The sequence below is a fragment of the Vicugna pacos genome, chromosome 6, assembly GCF_048564905.1.
Source record: "Vicugna pacos chromosome 6, VicPac4, whole genome shotgun sequence".
Lineage (NCBI taxonomy): Eukaryota > Metazoa > Chordata > Mammalia > Artiodactyla > Camelidae > Vicugna > Vicugna pacos.
This window is the reverse complement of record NC_132992.1, coordinates 31,021,881-31,039,632: the sequence shown is the minus strand read 5'-3', so window position 1 is coordinate 31,039,632 and position 17,752 is coordinate 31,021,881. Positions and strand designations below refer to the sequence as shown.

The window sequence follows — 17,752 nt, the reverse complement described above, 5'->3', positions numbered from 1 at the left end:
ACTTTTATTTTTCTAACATGACAAATCTATATTCGCGTCATGCCCTTTGAATGCTCTCTCCCTTTCTCTCTACTGGATGACTATCCCCTTCGTTTCTGCATGAGCAGCCGCTTCTCATCTTGTTCAGCATTCATTTCTTCACTGGGGCTCTTCTGGCCACTGGGCAGAATCACTTCTATGAACTCATCAAGACCCACTACAGATGACCCTCCACATGGATGCGAAACCCACAGATATGGAGGCCCAGCTGTACCATCCCCTTTTTAACAAGGGACTTGAGCATTCATGGATTTTGGTCTCCTGGAAGACACTGATGGCAACTTATCACCTGGAAAAATAATTTTGTTAGTTAATTTTCTTCCCAGCAGAATAGACACTAGAAGGGCAGACGTGTATCTTTGTTTACATTGCATCTTCATGACCTTAGAACTCTTCCTGGAACATGATATCTGCACAATAGTAATCTACTGCATTAATGAATGATGAATGAATGAACGAATGAATGAATGAATGGTGGGAGAGGGGATGAAGACACAAGGCAGAGAGAGATGGGGCAGCTGCGTGACCAACCCCTCTACTGTAGGGTGTTAGAGATGCTGTATCCATGTCTGGGAAGAGACATATGATCTGGTAACAAAGGCAAGGAAGGTTCATTGCCTCTTTTTTCATAGCAAATGTGACTCCAGCCTTGTGGTATCCCACCTCCTCCGTTTGTTACTCCGAGGAAAAATGACCTCATTTCATCGCACTCTTTATTCACCTAAAGTCAGGGGATTCTGTTGAGCACTGGAATTTCCCAAACCCAGTGTCTCCATGCAATAGCTTGAGTCAACAGAGCCAACTAGGGGAGCAAAACCTCCAGGGGCTTCTCCAGAGAAGATGCTCAAATGCAGCTGCTGTAGGTAGTATTACCAAGAGCAAGAATGACTGACCATATGGAGGGGGGAGGAATGGAAATGACTATTTATCTAGGTCTGGAAGAGGAGCTGAAAAAAATAGGAGGTCAGGAATCCTAGACTGAAGGGCAGAGGTGCGGATCTGATGACAGGCCACCTGTGTTCTTTTGTGAGTCAGGTGTTGCAGAAGCCCACCCTGTCCCCCGATGTCTTGAATGCCGCACTTGACCACAGTTTGCAAGGAGCTGTCTCTTCCTGTTCCTCTTTGATTCTTGAGTGCAGCCCTGCGATGGAAGCAGAATAGGGACCCTCATTCTCCACTCCTTTTTCTGTGGGTCTCCATTTGCCTAGTCCTGGAGCCTATGCCCTTTCCTGGCCTGAATGTGAATAAGCCACTGATTCACCCTTGGGAGAGATCTCAATTCCATGTCTCCTTCCTCACCTTCTGCCACCAGATGGCCAGCTGCTCCCTTCTCCGGGACATACAAGTGCCAGGAAAGAGTTTCACCTCTTCTCAGGCAGTACTAGAATCTGCCCATACACGACCTGAACAACCGATCTCATTCCACATTAGACTCAAACTCTGGATCCACCCCTGGGATAACCATTAATACCTGAAGATTGGATACACTTATTTAAGAAAAATGAACTCTGAGGCTAAAATTTGCTTTTTTCTCTTGGTCTCATCACAATTATGGTATTTTCTTCTTTCTTTTCATTTTTATACCACATAGTTCACTTCTACAATAATATTTATGATTCTTAAGTCAGAATCAAATATATTTTTTTGTACTTACTGGGGGCTCTCTTTGCCTCCTGGTATCGAAATAGGCAGCCACAACGGGAAGCCTTCGCTTCTTGACTTAAGAGAAGGAAAAGTCTGCACAAATTCATGACACAAGGAGCCTCTTATCCTCATGTCTATTTCCCACAAATCTCGCATTAGAAGAAGAGGAAGTCTCTAGATCGGAATGTAACGACATGACAGCAGAAGGGCGCAAGAAGACACACAGAGCCATGTAGGTGATTCTGTAACATTTATTGCACTCTGCACAAGGAGCTTCAGCTCAGCAAAGCTTAAAGGGGGCTGGGGTTGGTGCGATGAGGACCGATGCTGATATCTGGGGCAGATAGTGGGATGGGACCATGGCTGTGACCGTGGAGCCTGGCAGAAGAGCGTGACCAAAAGTGCTGACCCAAAGTTTAGATGATGTTATCCAAGTGAACTGGAACCAACGGGTCCGTGGCATTGTCCTGCGGTGATCTTTGGTCACAGGCAACAGTGTAGATCTTCTGCATCTTCATCTGACTATACTTGCATCTCATGTAATTCAAATTACTTTTTGTGAGGTTGCAGAAGGTTAAAGGCACTGGACGTGGGCTCTTATGACAATTCATCCTTCCATTTCGGCAAGATACATTTCTAGTGGTACAAACTTGAGCTACCTGAGCAAATGTTGTATTGAGAAAAGTATTTTTACCTTTGCATACCCCTCTATAACTGTTAACTACCTGCATTGCAAGATCACACTGAATTTTCGCCGTATTTATGTGCTGAATCTCAAACCACCGAGCCCAGGTTAAATTTGGGGGTTGGGCATGGAGTGAGATCACCATTCCCAAGAGCCCCAGTAGCAAAAGGGGACAAAGCCGGGAGTCTTGCTGTGTCGGAACCATGTCTCCTGTGAAAAGAAGAGTATATTTTGCATCCCAGTCCAGCAATAACACACTTCCCCCATCTCTCACCCTGCACGGTCCCCTGCTGTCACTGTGGGGTTCTGTCTCCTCACCCCTCTGCTCCCCAAAGTCTGCCTCGTGTCCTGGGCACTAACTCCAGCTCACCACTCCCACAGTTGCTGCCCCATTGCTGTCCATCCAGTCCCAGCTCTAGGGCTCAGTGTCTTACCCAGTCTCTATGCTCTGGCTCCTGGCGCTGGTGGTCCTGGTGCTCCAAGGCAGCGAGTCTCCCCCGATCCTTGGGACTAGAGATATAGAGCAGCCTCTGTGGGTGGGGCCGGCAGAACCAGGAAGGTTTTGAGTTCAGGATATGAAGAAATCTACAGACTGGCCCGGGGCCCACTTAGGCGACGAGCTTCTTTGTTTTGCCGTGTGCCGATCACTGCATACCCGAGGACAGCACCACTGCTGCTTCTGTTGTAACAAACCTAACTTCAGGCATCCTGGGCAGGGCGGAGCTCTGCCACTGGGTCTGGACTTCCTAAGTGAAAAATGCCATTGACTGCAGAGTGGCCACAGATTTTATGTGTCAACTTGGGGCAAGACACTGAAAGACTGAAGTACAGAAAGGGAGGCTCAGTACTCAGAACAAATCGAGCCAGGGAGAGTTGTTTGGGCAGGAGGAACCCAGGTCCCCTTTGCATTTTAGTAACCTTGGTTCCCTCTCACCCAAATGTTCTTTATCTCATCACCTCCTTGTGCTGAAAACGTGAGCTCTGAATTTCTCACTGCTCAAAATCCTGCAAGTAAGTAAAGGCGTCTGTGATGTATCTGTGAGTTTCTGTTACTGTTGTTGTCAATGTTTTTTCTGCTCCCCATCCATTGAATTCATTTTCTCTTGTTTGCACCCTGGCTGGTTTTGGCTTCCCTTCCTGTGAAGTAACATAACCCCAAAATGCCCCGAGGAAAGTCTTTCTGTAAAATGTGCCGGAGAATGAACATGGTGTCATGTAAAGGATTCCAACGTGGAGCTAGCATTGCTAGTGTTCTTTTGAATCTGTGTTATTTTCTCCAAAACAGTCTGCCCTCGAATTGTCATTTGTCTTCCCAGTAGATTTCATTTCTTGATGCTAACAGGAAAAACATTGTTTTAATTTATAAAATGAACATTAATGGATAGGACATTATATTCTTATTTGCTTGTTTTTATTTTTCCTGGGGGAGGTAATTAGTCTACTTGTTTATTATTCCTTTTTTTACTTAACCGGAGGTACTGGGGATTGAACCCATAACCTCATGCATGCTAGGCATGCACCCTAGCACTGAGCTATACCTACCCTCTCCTCTCTGCAATGCGTTAATGTCTTTTATCAGGAAGCAAGTTTTTTTTAATGTCTATTTTGTGGAAAGCATTTTCATAAGAGATGAGGATGTAAAAATGAATTAGATGTAGTTTAACCCTTCTGCGATGCCGACAGCCACACTGAGTAGAAGGACTCGTACTCAAGTGTCTGTACCGTGAACTAAAAATCATACACTGTGGTCACAGGTGCTGCATCTGCCTTGAAAACCTGTTCTTAGTCACCGTACACGGTGTCACTTGTAATACTGGGTTTTGGATATTAACACTTCAAATTGGGATAGTTCACGTAAAACTTTGCATACCTGTCTTACCTTTAAAAATCGGGAGATGTCGGTTGGTGCACTGAGTCCCCAGTACCACAAGGGATCAACTGGAGCTGAGCGGCTGCCGCCTCTGTTGAAGGCGGCAATAGTTCAGAGGTTTTCACGGACTCTACTCCTACCTCCTTATCATGTCCTGTCTGTTCACTCAGATACTGCCCAGCAGGCTTGTTACAAGTGTCCTGGGAAGTGACCCCCACAATATCATGCCCAACCTGCAATCATGTTCCACCTTTAAAATTGTATTCGGAGTTTGCCTTCTATGATTTTCCTGATGGGTTCGTCCATAAGTTTCCTCTATGCATTTTCTTTTATTATTATTTTTGATTGAAGTGCAGTCAATTTACGTTCGTTTCAGGTGTACAGCAAAGCAGTTCAGCCATACATATATATATATACATACATATGTATTTTTTCAGTTTCTTTTCCGTTACAGCTCGTTATAAAAAAAACTGAATATAGTTCCCTGTGCTGTATGGAAGCCCTTGCTGCCTGTCCACTTCACATATAGCAGTGCATATCCGCCAGTCCCAGACTCCCAATCTATCCCTCCCCTCTTTCCCCGCTGGTAACCACAGTTTGTTTTCTATGTCCAAGAGTCTATTTCTGGTTTGTAAATAATATTTGTATCTTTTTTTAAGCTTCCTCATGTAAGTCACATCATATGATATTTGTCTCCCACTACACATTTTCAACTTCCCTTCTTTGTCTACAGGTCTAGTACAAATGATCTAGTTTGATATTTAAGACCTTTCGGAGAGGACTTCTAGATATGAAGCAGGAATGAATATAAGCCTATGTTAATCAAAATACACTGTAACTTCAGTGTGATTTTGTCTTGAATAGACAAAAGCCACTTCTCTTGGGCTCATTCTGTTATTTTGTTCACATGACTTCCCTTGTAGCCCAGTTTAGTGGCACGTTTCTGGACCTGATCCATACTCCCTCAGAGGAATAGCCAGAAATTAGCCCTAGTATCATCAAATCATTTTTTGAAATCCAGGAATATCGTAAGATACCGAGCCAGACAAAAACTTCTGCATTTGTGGTAAAAACTACTGTTGAGAACACTGGTCTCAGGGTTGATCAGTATCTCTTTTTACAGAGCCTATATGCAAAAGCATGATGTCCAACGGCTGCAATTTCTTCAGCCCGGGGTATTCTTGCAATGTCTGTTCTTACCCTGCTGATAGGGTGATAGATGCCAACTGCCCGAACCTACCTACGCATGGCTTCCTAATGCAGCAGGTGTCTGTGGGACCAGCAACGCACACAGACCATTGCAATAACATGGTTCAGGTTAACTGCAGTAAATGGAGTGAGATTCAGCTAACCTAAGTTCAAAAAACATTTGATGTGCTGGGCTCTCCCTGGTCTCTTGGAGTCAGCAAGGTGGCCCTAGGCCTGACTTCTTGCATGGGAGCACCCCCTTATCTCCCTCAAAGAGTATTGAACAAAAGCAGGACTTGATCTCTTTGATCACATTTTTGACATGAAAAAGGAAGGGACCCTTCTCTTTCTCACTTTTATAACATGTTCTTCCCCTCCCTGGAGAGGGGAGTAAGAGAGCTCGGATGGGATTATGGAGAGGAAAGTCTGAAGAGGGATGGTACAAAATGTTCCCTGAGAAATTGGAAAACTGCGTTCAAGTGAAATTGACCCATTGCATATTGAGCACGTGGAGGTGTTCACTGAGATCTCTTACTTCAACATGTATAAACGAAAATGTACACACAGAAAATCACACACGGACTCATACACACAAGTAACGCTTAATTAGGGAGTGAGCGACGGAGAATGACTGAGCTGAAAGAGATCTTTAGTCTAAACCTTCGCTTTAGAGGTGAGCAGTAGGATGAGGTGACTTGCCCACCTTCAATAGCAAGCTTGGGACAGACAGGCACCAAACTGCAGGTCTCTTTCTTTATGTTTGTGGTGATGTCATAGGCACTCTGTGTGATGCTGGTAAACACTCTAGGTGTGAAATAGTACACAAGAAATCAGTCCTTAATCTGTTTAAGATCATTGACAGACCTGAGAGTTTCCTTTGTGGCCTTCACCCTAAGGTCTGGGGAGAAAATATCCGCAATGTGATTCCTGCAGGATTAGAGAAAGGATGGAAGGCAACGGAGGTTCCATTTCTGCTAGGAATATCCACCGCTGAAAGGGACGTAGCTATCTCTGTGGACGTCACCTGCTCTGCAAAAGCCCTTCCCTTGGACTCCCAGGTATTCAAAAAAGGAGCCAGAATATTAGAGCCAGAGGTAGGAACCTGACACTCAATCTTTACTTAGAGTCCCTGGGCACCCGTAGGGAAGTTTCCTGATGCCCAGCCCTACACATGGATGAGCTGGGAATCTTTATTCTGAGGCAGAGAAAAATGTAGGGGAAGCATGAAGTTTGCTCCTGTAGAATTGAAATGCACCTTTTTTTTGGAATTTATTACAGTTTTTTAAGTTTACTTTTTGTTGAAGTGTATTTGATTTACAGCGTTAGTTTCAGGTGTACAGCAAAGTGATTGGTTATACATACATACACATATGTATTTTCTTTTCATATTCTTTTCCATTATATGTTATTACAAGGTATTGAATACACTTCCCTGTGCTATACAGTAGGTCCTTGTTGTTCATCTATTTTATATATAGTAACATGTATTTGTTGCTTCAAATGGTATTATTTCATTCTTTTCTATGGCTGAGTAGTTTTGGAAATTAGTCCCTTGTCCGTCGCATTTTTTTAGATTCCACAGATAAGTGATATTATACGATATCTGTCTTTCTCTGTCTGACTTACTTCACTTAATATGATATTCTCTAGGTCCATCCATGTTGCTGCAAATGGCATTATTTCATAATTTTTTATGGCTGAATAATGTTCTATTATATATGTATACCACATCTTTATCCCGTCATCTGTTGATGGTCATTTAGGCTGTCTCCATGTCTTGGCTATTGTAAATCATGCTGCTATGAACATTGGGGTGCATGCGTCTTTTCAGATTATAGTTTTCTTCAGATATATGCTCAGGAGTGGGATTGCTGGGTCATATGATAAATCTATTTTTAGTTTTTTAGGGAACTTCCATACTGTCCTCCATAGTGGCTGCACAAATTTACATTCCCACCAACAGTGTAGGGAGGTCCTTTTTCTCTACACCCCCTCCAGCATTTATTATTTGTAGACTCTTGAAAAACACCTTTATTATGGTATGATTCTTGTACAGTAAACTCCATATTTGAGATGAACAATCTGATGAGTTTTGATAGATGTGTACACCAATGAAGCCACCACCACAAGCAACATAACTAACATGTCTATCACTCCCCAAGAGGTGCAAATTTTAAATTCCCAATTTATCCCTTCCTACCCCCTTTCCTCCCTGGTAACCATGTTTATTCTCTATGTCTGTGAATCTGTTTCTGTTTTGTAGAAAAGTTCATTTGTGTCCTTTTTAAAAAAAATCCATATATAAGTGATATCATATGATATTTTTCTTTCTCTTTCTGACTTACTTCACTTAATATGATTATCCCTAGGTCCATCCATGCTGCTGCAAATGACATTATTCTACTCTTTTTTTATGACTGAGTAGTTTTCCATATACTTCTTTATCCAATCATCTATTGATAAACATTTGGGTTGTTTCTATGTCTTGGCTATTGTAAATAGTGCCGCTGTGAACATTGGGGTACATGTGTCTTTTCAAATTATATTTTCCTCCAGATATACGCCCAGGAGTGGGATTGTTGGATCATATGGTAAGTCTATTTTTAGTTTTTTGAGGAATCTCCATACTGTCCTCTATAGTGGCTGCACCAATTTACATTCCCACCAACAGTGTAGGAGGGTTTCCTTTTCTCCACACTCTCTTCAGCATTTATCATTTGTGGACTTTTTAGTGATGGCCATTCCGATTGATGTGAGGTGATATCTCATTGTCGTTTTGATTTGCATTTCTCTGACATTAGTGATGCTGAGCACCTTTACATGTGCTTGTTGGCCATCTGGATGTCTTCTTTGGAGAAATGTCTATTTAGGTATTCTGCCCATTTTTTGATTGGGTTGCTTGTTTTTTTGATATTAAGGTGTATGAGCTGTTTGTATATTTTGGAAATTAGTCCCTTGTTGATCACATCATTTGCAAATATTTTCTCCCATTCTGTAGGTTGTCTTTTTGTTTTGTTAACTAGATCCCATGTATTTAGTTTTTGCTTTTATTTCCATTACTCCAGGAGCTGGTTAGAAAAAAATATTACTGCAATTTATGTCAAAGAGTGCTCTGCCCTTGTTGTCCTCTAGGAGTTTAATACTATCCGGTCTTATATTTAGTTCTTTAATCAATTTTGACTTTATTTTTGTATATGGTGTTAGAAAATGCTCTAATTTCATTCTTTTAGATGTAGCTGTCCAATTTTCCCAGCATCACTTATTGAAGTGATTGTCTTTTCTCCATTGTATATCCTTGCCTCCTCTTGTTGTAGATTCTCCTGTTTTCTTCTTAACTGTGTTTAAAACAGGCATATGTATTTAAGGAAGCGGAAATATTTTCTAAGATGCGAGGCATATGGATTTGTCAGTTCCCTTCGGGGCTCACCCATTGTAGAAAGAGTCTGGCAGAGACACCTGCCTCACTCACAGGCTGATAGAGGTAAACACTTTAGAGATGTCAGTTTTTAGGTTAACTGCTCAAGTAAGAGGCAAGAACAGCTTTGGAGTTTGAAAATACCTTTGTATGACAGGCTCATAAAGGGTGAGGGGGTGGTAGGCACCTCATTTATTGGCAAATCCTTCTCTCCTCACATCTTATCCAGAGAAAAGAAGGGATGTGAGTTGGAAGGAGGATGGAAGAACAGCAGTTGCCATGACTACAAGAAGAATAAGTGTAGGTAGAGGGCAGAGGGGACATTAAGTGTTTGGACCAAGAGTTCTTAGAATTAAGTATCTTGGGGGATGGGGACCTTGGCCCACTCCCTGACCCCACTCTTCCTTGACCTGCTTTCACAGGGAACATGAATCTGACATGGACCCTTCTTCTCCTCCTCCTCCTGGAGCAAACTGTCTTCACTCCAGGCCTGCCATTCTCAAGACGACGTATAGACAGCTCCACATCATGGGTCCCTGGGGGACACCACCGATACTGTGACGTGATGATGAGGCGACGGTGGCTGATCCACAGGGATAAATGCAAGCAGATCAACACCTTTATTCATGAGGACCTGGCCACCGTAGCAGCCTTCTGTAACACTCCAGCGGTGCCCTGCACCAGCAGCCGCTCCTTGCACAGCTGCCACAACAGTACTCATGACGTCAGTGTCACCGACTGCTTTGCCAGAGCAGGGACCCGGCCCCCCTACTGCCACTACCACAAGAAGGACTCCACCAGGCCCATCCGTGTGGGCTGTGAGGAGGGGGAACCTGTTCATCTGGACGGCTAGGCTCCTCCGAGCCCTGACATGTAATGCCAAGGAATTGCACCCTACATCTTAAAGTCTTTGAGACTTTGCCAAAGTCTTCCCTGTAAGTGCTTCTTCTCTGGTGTATGGCTCGCTTACTGTTTTCAGTCATCTCTCTTACAGCCTCTCCCCTAACGCTAACTCCACAGCCCACCCCGCACTTCTGACACGGTGTCGGTTTTTTGGATGCAAGACAAGATGGGGATGGGGATGTCAGAGAATAAAGCCCTCTCAAGGGGCTTCTATTCTGGAAAAGCCTTGCTCCCATCTAGCAACTACACAAGCCGGTGATTTACCCACGAGCTTCTCCAATAAGAACTCTCGCCTGGTTCGCAGGGTCCTCCTGCTGGACTTTCAGCTCCTTTCTCCCCAATGGGCTCCTGCGGAGGGGATTTGGGACGACACCCCAAATCCCCAGAGGGATGTCCTTAATTTCCTTAATAGAAACAAGGCCCTAAGGCGCAGAGCACGGCACCGGAAGGAGCAGCTACCCGGAGGAGAGGTGGCAGAGCGGGTGACTCTACACCTCGTGGTCCCCTCCGCGTCTCCCGCACCGGCCCGCAGGGGGCGCTGCGCCATCTGAATCCCCTCGGCCAAGCGGAGAGCAGACCGTCTTCCTGGGTTCCCCTTAAGACAGCGGGAAATGGGTTGGAAGTTTCTTAATTATCATCACGAGGCTGGAAGATAATAGATGAATAAACAGAAAATTCAGCCAGCATAAATACAGCCAACTTTCAAAGACCAGATTTCTGAGTTTACCAAAACATTCATGCTTTCGTGCTCTTTAGTATTAACAAGCCACCTTCAGATTCACACTCTAGCATCGCAGGTATGAATGAAAGGGAGTGAGATATGTGCAGAGCACTTTCTTGTGTTATAAGCTTTGCAGTTTGGTTGCACTGGAAATGAGCCTATTTCTTTCTTGGAATCCACTCCCTTCTGAAGAAAGTTTGTCTACCCACAAGAGGGAGCAGCCATAGGTGACCGAATTCTCTACTCGGAGACTCCATCAAAATGATGGCAGGACTTTGAATCAAAAGAGGGCACCTGACTCTTAGGGCAGCTATCCATTGACTGACTGGCCAAGTGCCCATGGAGTAAACCGGTGTGGGGATTTTACCCTCCTGCAACAATGGTGACAAAACTGGGACTCTTAACTTTCATCTTTTCCCCTGATGCCAGGAGCTGTAGTCGTGTTGTCTTTATTTGTGACCTTCAGCACTTAGCCTAATGCTTGCTATAAAAGTGCTTCCAATAAATCTTTCAAGGGCCGTTGTGGTAGACCCGCTGGTGCTATGGAGTTTTGGTAGATTCCTATTTAAAGGATAAAAAAGCTTCCTTCCCTTCTACTCTTGGTTTCCACTCTTGAGTGGATTGTGAATCTTACTGATTTTTTTTTTCTGCATCTAATGATATAATTATATAGTATTTCTCTCCTAATTCATAAATGGGGTGAATTGTAGTAACTGATTTTAGATATTAAACCAACTTTGGTATAAACTCATTTTGGTTACGCTAAATTATCTTTTTTTTATATAACTGAATTCAGTTTGCTAATATTTAAGGATTTTTTTTTGCATTCATGTTTATGAATGAAATTGGTCTGAAATTTCTTTTTTTGCTATTACCATGTTTGATTTTGGTATCCAGATTATATATTAGCCTTCAGAAATGAGTTAAGGAATAGTCCTTCTCTATTTTCTGTAATTGGAATTATATGTTATTTTATTATTTACTGAACTCATCTGTAAGGCTATCTGGCCCTGACATTTTCTTTGAGACTATTTTTAACTTCTGTTTCAATTTTTTTTAACGATTACAGTTATGCTGAGTTTTCTAGTTCTTTTTAAATTGAAGTATACTTGATTTACAATATTATATTAGTTTTAGGTGTGCAGTATAGAGATTCAGTATTTTGCAGATCACACTCCATTGTAGGTTACTACAAGATAATGGCTGCAATTCGCTGTGCTGTACAGTATATCCCTGTTGCTTGTCTATTTTATACACAGTAGTTGGAATCTGTTTATTCCATACCCCTAATTTGTACTTACCTCTTTCCTTTTCACCTCGGTAGTAACCACAAGTTATTTTTCTATATCTGTGAGTCTGTTTCTGTTTTGCATATACATTTGTCTGTATTATGTTTTAGATTCCATACATAAGTGATATTCTTAGATCTTCTTGAGATAACTTTGACAGGTTGTTTTTTTTCCCATAGGAATTTATCCATTTCATCTGAAGTGTTTCAATATATTGGCACAAAATTAATCACATTCTTTTAAAATATTTGCAGCATCTGTTTTTACATCTTATTTCTATTCTGACATTTTATTTGTATCATTTAAAATTGATAAAACTTATGAGAAATGCCTATTTTATTAGATTTATTAAATGGACTATTTCAGACATACAAGAGCTAAAGGAATTAGCTTTTAATTTTTTATAGTAATCATTATAATCTTCATATATGAAAAGCTTCATAATCTTTAATGAAGAAGGAAGTCCTTCAGGAAGAGGAAAAAGGACACCAGGTGGAAACAGGAACCTACACAAAAATGAAGACATTGGAAGTTGTAATTACATGACAGTATGCGTAACTCCTGGGAATAGTGCGTGGAAAAAGCTTTGGAAATTTTGAGTTATAACTCTAAAATGCCGCATTTTGTTCTCCACGAAGGAATATGTTTATTTTCTAAAGCAGAAGCCCCAATAACATAATTTATTTACCCTTCTTATAAATGTCAAATTGTAAAACTGCCTCCAAATTAAAAATAAAATTCTTGTTTAAAATTTCTCTCCTCGGATATCTGAAATTTCTTTTCCATATAAGTCACATTTCTTTATTTCTAGCTGCCCAAATGATTTTTTTCTTATTCATTAATTTCATCATTTCACTAAACTACATCTTGGTATTGGTTGTTTTACATCGATATTCCCAGGTATGTGGTATTCACTTTCAATTTGCACTTGCAAATCTCTTTTTAAAACTTCAGTTGCTTTATTGAATTATAGCTTTTAGTATTTGTTTCCATCTTTGGGGGTGTTTTACCTTCAGGAATTCCCATCATCCATATATTAAATATTCTTTGCTATCTTCAATACTTCTTTCTTTCATTGCTCAATCTTTGCTCAAGATTTTGATAAAGACTGTATTGAATATATATATCACTTTGGATAGTATAGACAGTTTAACAGTATTAATTCTTCCAATTCATGAACACAGGATGATGTCTTCCATTTAGTTGTATCTGCTTTAGTTTTTAAATCAGTATGTTATGGTTTTCAGTGTACAAGTCTTTCACCTCCTTAGTTAGGTTTATTCCTAAGTATTTCATTCTTTTTAGTGCTACCATAAATGGGACTGTTTTCTTAATTTCCTTTTCTGATAGTTTGTTGTTAGTGTATAGAAATGCAACTGAGTTTCATACATTGATTTTGCATTTTGCAACTTCACTGAATTTATTAGTGGTAGCAGTTTTTTCTTTTTGTGGAGTGTTTAGGGTTTTCTACATATAAGGTCATGTCATCTGCAAACAGATAATTTTACTCCTTTCTTTCTATATATCTGATAAGAGGTTAATTTCCAAAATATATAAGGAACTCTGACAACTCAATGGCAATAATAATAATAATAATAATAATAATAATAATAATAATAATAGTAAATCTAATTTTTAAATGGGCAAAAGACTTGAATAGACATTACTCCAAAGAAGACATACAAGTGGCCAACAGGTACTGAGATATTACTTCACACCTGTTAGAATGGCTGTTATCAAAAAGCTAAGAGATAGCAAGTGCTGAAGAAGTTGTGGAGAAATTCGAACCCCAACAAGTTCCTGCTGTTTAGCACAGGGGGCTATATCCAGTATCTTGTAGTAACTTACGGTGAAGAAGAATATGAAAATGAATATATGTATGCTTACGTATGACTGAAGCATTGTGCTGTACACCAGAAATTGATACAACATTGTAAACTGATAATACTTCAAAAATATATATATATATATAAAAAAAAAGAAATTGGAACCCCTGTACTCTGTAGTGGGAACATAAAATGGTGCAGCCACTGTGGAAAACAGTATGGAAGTTCCACAAAAAATTTAAAATATGATTCAGCAATCCCCCTCTGAATATATATCCAAAAGAGTTGAAGTCAACATATCCAAGAGATATTTGCCTGCCCATGTTCACTGCAGCATTATTCACAATGGCCAAGATATGGAAACAAGCAGAATGTTCATATACACACAATAGAGTATTATTCAGCCTTAAAAAGGAAATCCTACTATTTGGACCTGGTGGTGCGTGGAGGCAGATGACTGGCCACATCTCCTGAGTCGAGTCCACAGGACTTGGAGGCTCCCTAGGACTGGGTGTCTCTTTGAACCCCCATCACCAGGAGTAGAGACCATGCTCAGAAATGTTTGATTGATGAAGGGAGGGATGTGTTGTACATCTGACCCAGCACAGTGAGTTTGCTCAAAGTCATTAAATATGTAAGTCAGAATATTCTATCGATTATATGTTATCTTTCTGTTCTGTATCTCAGTGATCACCTGCCTATGTTCCCTGCTTTGAACTCTGTTGTCCTCTAGGACTGGAGCCATGTCTGCAAGCCCAGACATTCAAATGTCTCACCCGTGCTCTCCCCATCAGAGCTGGCTCCTGTTTCCCAGACCCTCCAGCTGCCGACTGGAGCCTTCTCGCCACAGTTTACTGCAAACATTACCGTGGCGCCCACCTGACTTTGAGTGTCAGCCAGTGCTTGGAACCCCCAGGAGTTCCTGCCTTCCCATTGGGTTGGTTCTTCTAGAATTCTGACATCAGTCTGAATCAACCAGACATTTTACTCTGGATTCCTGGCCCCTTTCCTTGGGAACCAGCCCTTTGGCCAGCTTGGTATATCCTGACAAAACCCGGCTGCTTCTTTTACTCAGTGGCCTATCTCAGGGGTTTCCATGTGACCAATAGTCAAATAGAGACATGACAGAGGGACAGCTGGCAGATGCATCTGTGAATATCTTAGGTATCCAAACGAATCCCCTGGGAACTGGTGTTGTGACACAACGTTTGATTCCAAGCCACAGTAATGCGCAGCTACTATGATTAAGAGAGCTTTACAGAGAGGGCTGTCTTAAAAAGTCAGTAGACCCATCCAGGGGAGTTATGATGGAACCATCACATCCATTTGGTTTGCATTTCTTTTCTTCTTCTGGATAGTGCATCTCAAAGGTCTTTAATTCCCCATTATCTTAGATGATCAATATTGCAAGAACAAAGCTTCCACAAGGTGCTTGAAGGGGAGAGAAAGGGATTGAGCAATTTAACTGATTCGCATTAGTTAATGGTTACAGAATAATTAATTATTTTTAAAAAGAATTATTAAAACCATTGCTAAGGCCATTCGGAGGAGGTAAAATTTAATAAAACTATTTCTCCCTTTGACCTTTATTTCTTTTCCTTTTCATTCTCCTGTCAGTGACGTGTAAGGATCTCTAATCACCTTGTATCTTAGAAAACCAGTACTGCAGGAACACTAGTCTTACTGGTTGCTCTGTTGGGGAGAAAGTGTAGTTTCTATGGATTAAGAAAGGTTTAAGAAGTCTGTTTATCATAGTTGGTTCTAAAATATTTTCATGTTAGAACATGAAAAGCTCTCTTTTAATTCTATTTAACTTTACTTTGCTTTTTATCTCCAAATGTCTGGGCTCTGGAAACCCTTTTCCCCATGACTCCTGATAAACTTTGGAAAATGCTCTTGAAATATTTTTGATCTCCTTTGGGTGCTGGAAGTCTTTACCTTCTCATGCTTGCTCTTAAGTGGCAGGGTAATCTGGATGTCACACTAGGCAGTGAACCTGAAAACAGGGAGGACACACGGTTCTAAACAGAACTGATGGTGCCCATAGATCACAAGAGCCTTGCCAGATAGGAGCTTTCAAATGCTGACGGAAAAGTCATGCACAAGGACCCTCAAAAATAACATGAAGCAGCTGCTTATGGCCCTTTCTCCAGGAGAAGCACGCTAGCTTACCCTCCACTCTTCTCTTGATGGAGGTCTTATGCTTCTTCTGAGATGCTGTTTGTCGGAATGATGGGAAGAGTCTGAACCGTGGGGGCTTGTGAATGAAGTTGTAGAATGAAGCTAGCCCGTGTGAAATTTTGTGCAAACTTTCTTTTTTGATGTGCATCTGTTCCCTGATGCCAGTGAGCATTCCAAGTCCAGAAAGCTTCTTTTTCTTCTCTTTATCCTTAGTTTTTTAAATTCTTTTTTTTGGGGGGGGGGCACAGTAATTAGGTTTACTTATTTATTTGATGGAGGTACTGAGGATTGAGCCCAGGACCTCATGTGTGCTAGGCAGGCACTCTCCCACTGAGCTCTCCCCTCCCTTCCCAGAAAGCCTCTCCTCAAGCTTCCATAGCTGTATGGGCCTCTGTCTATAGATAGGAGCCATCCAGGGAAGGATGGTCAAAGGGAGGACTTTCTCTGAATAGGGGTGCTTGATGCAGAAATATAAAAAAAAATACACACACACACACACACACACACACACATATATGTATATGATTTTCAGTAACTTAGAACTCAACAATTTAAAATATAATTCCAACCTGGTAATGTTTTATTATTAGAAGTACAAAAGAATCATTTCCCTAAAAAAAAAATTCTTCCAGGTTGAAGCTTCAGACCTGTGAACTCTGCCCCAGGGTTTTCATTTACCTCTATCTCATTTTCTCTCTCCCACATTAACCCCCACAGACCTCAGGCTGGGTAGAAAATCCATTTGGCATTTTGGAAACTATCTTTACTAGCAAAGGAAAAACAAAGACCTGAGTTAAGTGTGGCAAACGCACAGGTAGTAACACGCCACGCAGCACAGCCTGCCTGCCTGCGGTCCCTGCCGCTGAGCCACCTGGCGGAAGAAGCAACTTCTCAGGCACTGAAGCCGGGGGTCCTATCTTTTCCTTTCTGGGAACCCCCAACAGATATCCTCTCCCATTCTTCTCTTTAGCATTTCCCTTCCAAGGAAAGTTCTAGAATAAAATGCTTGCCGCAGATCGAGTCTTAGATAAAGGGTGAGTATATAATCTTCACTTCTCCGATCAGAGTTCTGGTGTCTTCCTTTCCTTCTGAATAAGTAAAAGATAAGGCTCTTTTCCCCCTAGAAAATGCATGTTGACCTAACCTCTTTTAGGGTGAGGAATGAATCAGCACATTCAAGTGTGTGTGTGGTGGGGTGGAGGCGGCAGGGATGACCATAGGGCTATAAAGAGAACTCAGAAAGACTTCAAAGGCCACCATGCTTAGGAAGGTCTACTAATAATTGAAAAAAACTCTGTTAGTCCCACCTATTACTGAATGGTTTGAATCACTACAGTTGTGGGACACATGCACGCTATTATGTTTATGTGAATTAGATATGATCCCTGCCTTCAAGTACCTGTCTTTAGTTTAGCAAGAGAATACTATAAATAGTTGTTCTTGTCCTATACAATCAGAAGCCTTGATTAAGTTTTAATCAAGGATTACATTGATTCTATAAGACTGATAAATTTAACTGCAAAATAACTTGCCAGAGAGTTAATGGAGGGTAATTTTCACTATTCATTCATTCATTCATCAGCTATTATTTAAATGCCTACTATTTGCCAGGAACTGTGGGAAATGTGTTAAGCACTGGGACTCAGTTCTGAAAAAGACAGTGCAGGGTCCTACTCTTTTGAAACATACATTCTAGTGGAGGCAGGAAAGCGTTACATAAGTAAGAAGTAAATAATTACAGATTATAATAATAACTATACAGGAAAAAGTAAGGGCAATATGATAGAGGGACTGGTGGATGAAAAGAATAGAATTGCTATAGACCTAATATTTCCACTCCCCCAATTCCTATGTTGAAATCCTACCCCCAGATGTGATGGCATTAGGAGGTGGGAGGTCTTTGGGGGTGATTAGATCATAAGGGTGGATCCCTCGTGAATGAGATTAGTACTCACATAAAAGAGATCCCAGAGAGCTCCCTGGCCCCTTCT

At 41.4% G+C, this 17,752-nt stretch overlaps 1 protein-coding gene across 1 annotated transcript; it reads right to left on the bottom strand.

The window, feature by feature from the left end:
* Nucleotides 1-1,951: 1,951 nt before the first annotated feature.
* LOC102526782 (non-secretory ribonuclease) lies at nucleotides 1,952-14,455 on the bottom strand. Its single transcript, XM_006218701.4, has 3 exons — nucleotides 14,357-14,455; nucleotides 2,803-2,898; nucleotides 1,952-2,578 (listed from the first exon to the last, which is right to left on the bottom strand). Exon 3 carries the CDS (start codon nucleotides 2,571-2,573, stop codon nucleotides 2,100-2,102), a length of 474 nt encoding a protein of 157 aa, XP_006218763.1. The 5' UTR covers nucleotides 2,574-2,578; nucleotides 2,803-2,898; nucleotides 14,357-14,455; the 3' UTR covers nucleotides 1,952-2,099.
* Between the last annotated feature and the right edge of the window lie 3,297 nt (nucleotides 14,456-17,752).